The sequence below is a fragment of the Branchiostoma floridae genome, chromosome 6 (genome assembly GCF_000003815.2).
Source record: "Branchiostoma floridae strain S238N-H82 chromosome 6, Bfl_VNyyK, whole genome shotgun sequence".
NCBI classification, from domain to species: Eukaryota; Metazoa; Chordata; class Leptocardii; order Amphioxiformes; family Branchiostomatidae; genus Branchiostoma; species Branchiostoma floridae.
In genome coordinates, this window is record NC_049984.1 from 20,473,684 (window position 1) to 20,475,737 (window position 2,054).

General features: G+C 43.2%; 1 protein-coding gene across 1 annotated transcript in view; it reads left to right on the forward strand.

Moving 5' to 3' along the window:
* Positions 1–2,054, forward strand: part of LOC118418185 (protein Jumonji-like) — a gene marked incomplete in the record, with an annotated part of 22,489 nt that overhangs the window by 4,849 nt on the left and 15,586 nt on the right. Inside the window, 3 exon segments of the mRNA XM_035824022.1 lie at positions 156–301; positions 821–964; positions 1,445–1,587. Of these exon segments, the coding sequence (XP_035679915.1) occupies positions 156–301; positions 821–964; positions 1,445–1,587 (433 nt within the window).

The following is a 2,054-nucleotide window of genomic DNA, read 5'->3' on the forward strand; positions in this document are numbered from 1 at the left end:
GTCTGTCAAGGGTGACGGGATTGGTTGAAAATTTTTCCGCCAGACACAGCAAATTTCCGTCAATTGACGGAAAAACGGACGCTGGCTAGAGCCCTGATATGGATTGAATACTGCCTATTCAGTCATCGTAAATGTATTTGCTACTTTTATTGTAGAATGAAAGTGTCAGCTCAGCGCAAGTTTGCCCAGTCCTGTCCAAGCAGCCCTGACACCACTCCTGTTAAGAAAGCCAAGACGACATCTTTACTGTCCAATGTCAAAGTCAAGACGGAAGACTTCATCACCTTCCTATGTTTGAGAGGTAAGGGTAATTTCTTCTGCCACTCCACAGATATGATACTGGTGTAAAGTTGGGTGCGATACTTCTGGGTTGGCAACTGTGTGTCGAGTGGAACGGGTTGGGTCAGGGGTCAACGAACTGTTACGCAACCCGGAAGCTCTTCATCTTGTTGTTTTGGCTGTTTTGGGCAGCAAATTACATTATGTAACCTAAAAATGTAGCGATTTGTGGTATTGGAAATTCACATCAAGCTCTTTACGGAAGGATTCTGATTTGGGCAGAGAATCCAAGGAAATCAGCGTGAGTAACTGAGACAGTAATATGTGAGCAAGTTTGACATGCTACATGAGACATAAGGCTCAGAGAGTGCTCAGTTCAGTCCAGTTCATTCTTGGAGAGGTGACACCAGCGTCATATCACTGATGATGGTACTAATATACATTGACACATAAAGTGGAATCATCTGGGCCAAGTACAGCTATATAACTGCACTTGGTATAATGTACACCTTGCACATGTTTTATTTGTGGTACCCTCCAGCCACACCAGCGCTGCCTCAGGAGATGGATGTGATCAGGCAGGGCTGTCTGGGCTCCCTGGCCGCCCTGGAGAAGCCCACTGCTGACACCATGTGTGTGGAACCTGAGAGTCCCAGCACTTCAAGCAGTGGAACAACACAGAGTGGTATGTAATGCCTTCATGCTATGTAATATCAATTGACTCCAAAGAATTAGAATGACATAGGACAGTTTACAGGTGTGGTCCACGTCAAATACAGTATAAGTACATCAATGTCAAACATACTCTCAAGTCCCAAATAAACATACCCCCCGGAATAAACATACCCCCCGAAAAATGACCAAATTGACAGTGTCCAAGCTACTTCAGTCCAAGGGAAAGAAGATGATAAGCAGGTAGGTTCTTTTTCTTTACTTATACCTGAGCACCGTATTAATTAGCTGTATAAATAATGAATAACTATAGATATCTTGTTCGAATTATAATATTTGGACATGTAGTCCTAATGTTCCTGTGTCATGGTTCTTCATGTGGCCTAATCCTGAACTTGAAGGGGTGACCATTGGAGCAGCAGGAAAGTTATAATGTGTACAATGTAGTTGTTTTGAGTGCTGACATGTCATTGTTTGCTCTTCATTGGTATAGATGTAGGTGGCACATCCTTGGCAGATGGCATCTGGCCGTCTGGCCCACATAGTGACACTTCTGAAGCCAGCGAGGGGTCCACAGACAGCCTGTCTACAGATGGAGGGCTGCAGACTTGTACCAACGCTGTCAGAGGGAGACAGGTAGGGACAACCTACAGGGAATATTGAAGATCGTTTCTGATGGGGGTTCTGTACTTTTCCCAGATAAAGTGAAGGAGAGTTCAATGATCTGGGAACTTAACCAACCACAGGCTGTGTTATTATCTCATTAACTATGGACATGATTGCATACACTGTTATCTGCTTAATTTCAATGCTCAGCTCTTCTTGACCAGCATATGTAAGAAATATGAAATCTCTGCCATTTACCACCAAGGTATTCTTGCAGAAGCCTTTTAATTTTGTTTCATGCATATAGTTCTGATTCGCATAATTTATATCCATTTGTTGTCTCCTCTACCCAATATACTAATTTTGCATAGTCCCTGATGTTTACCTTTACCAAAACTACAGTGTCACGACGAAGGATAGGGATTCTATCCGAAACGTCTGACTGTTTCCAAAAACCTTATCCAGTTGCTTGAGTAACTGCTTTTCGGCAAAGCTAC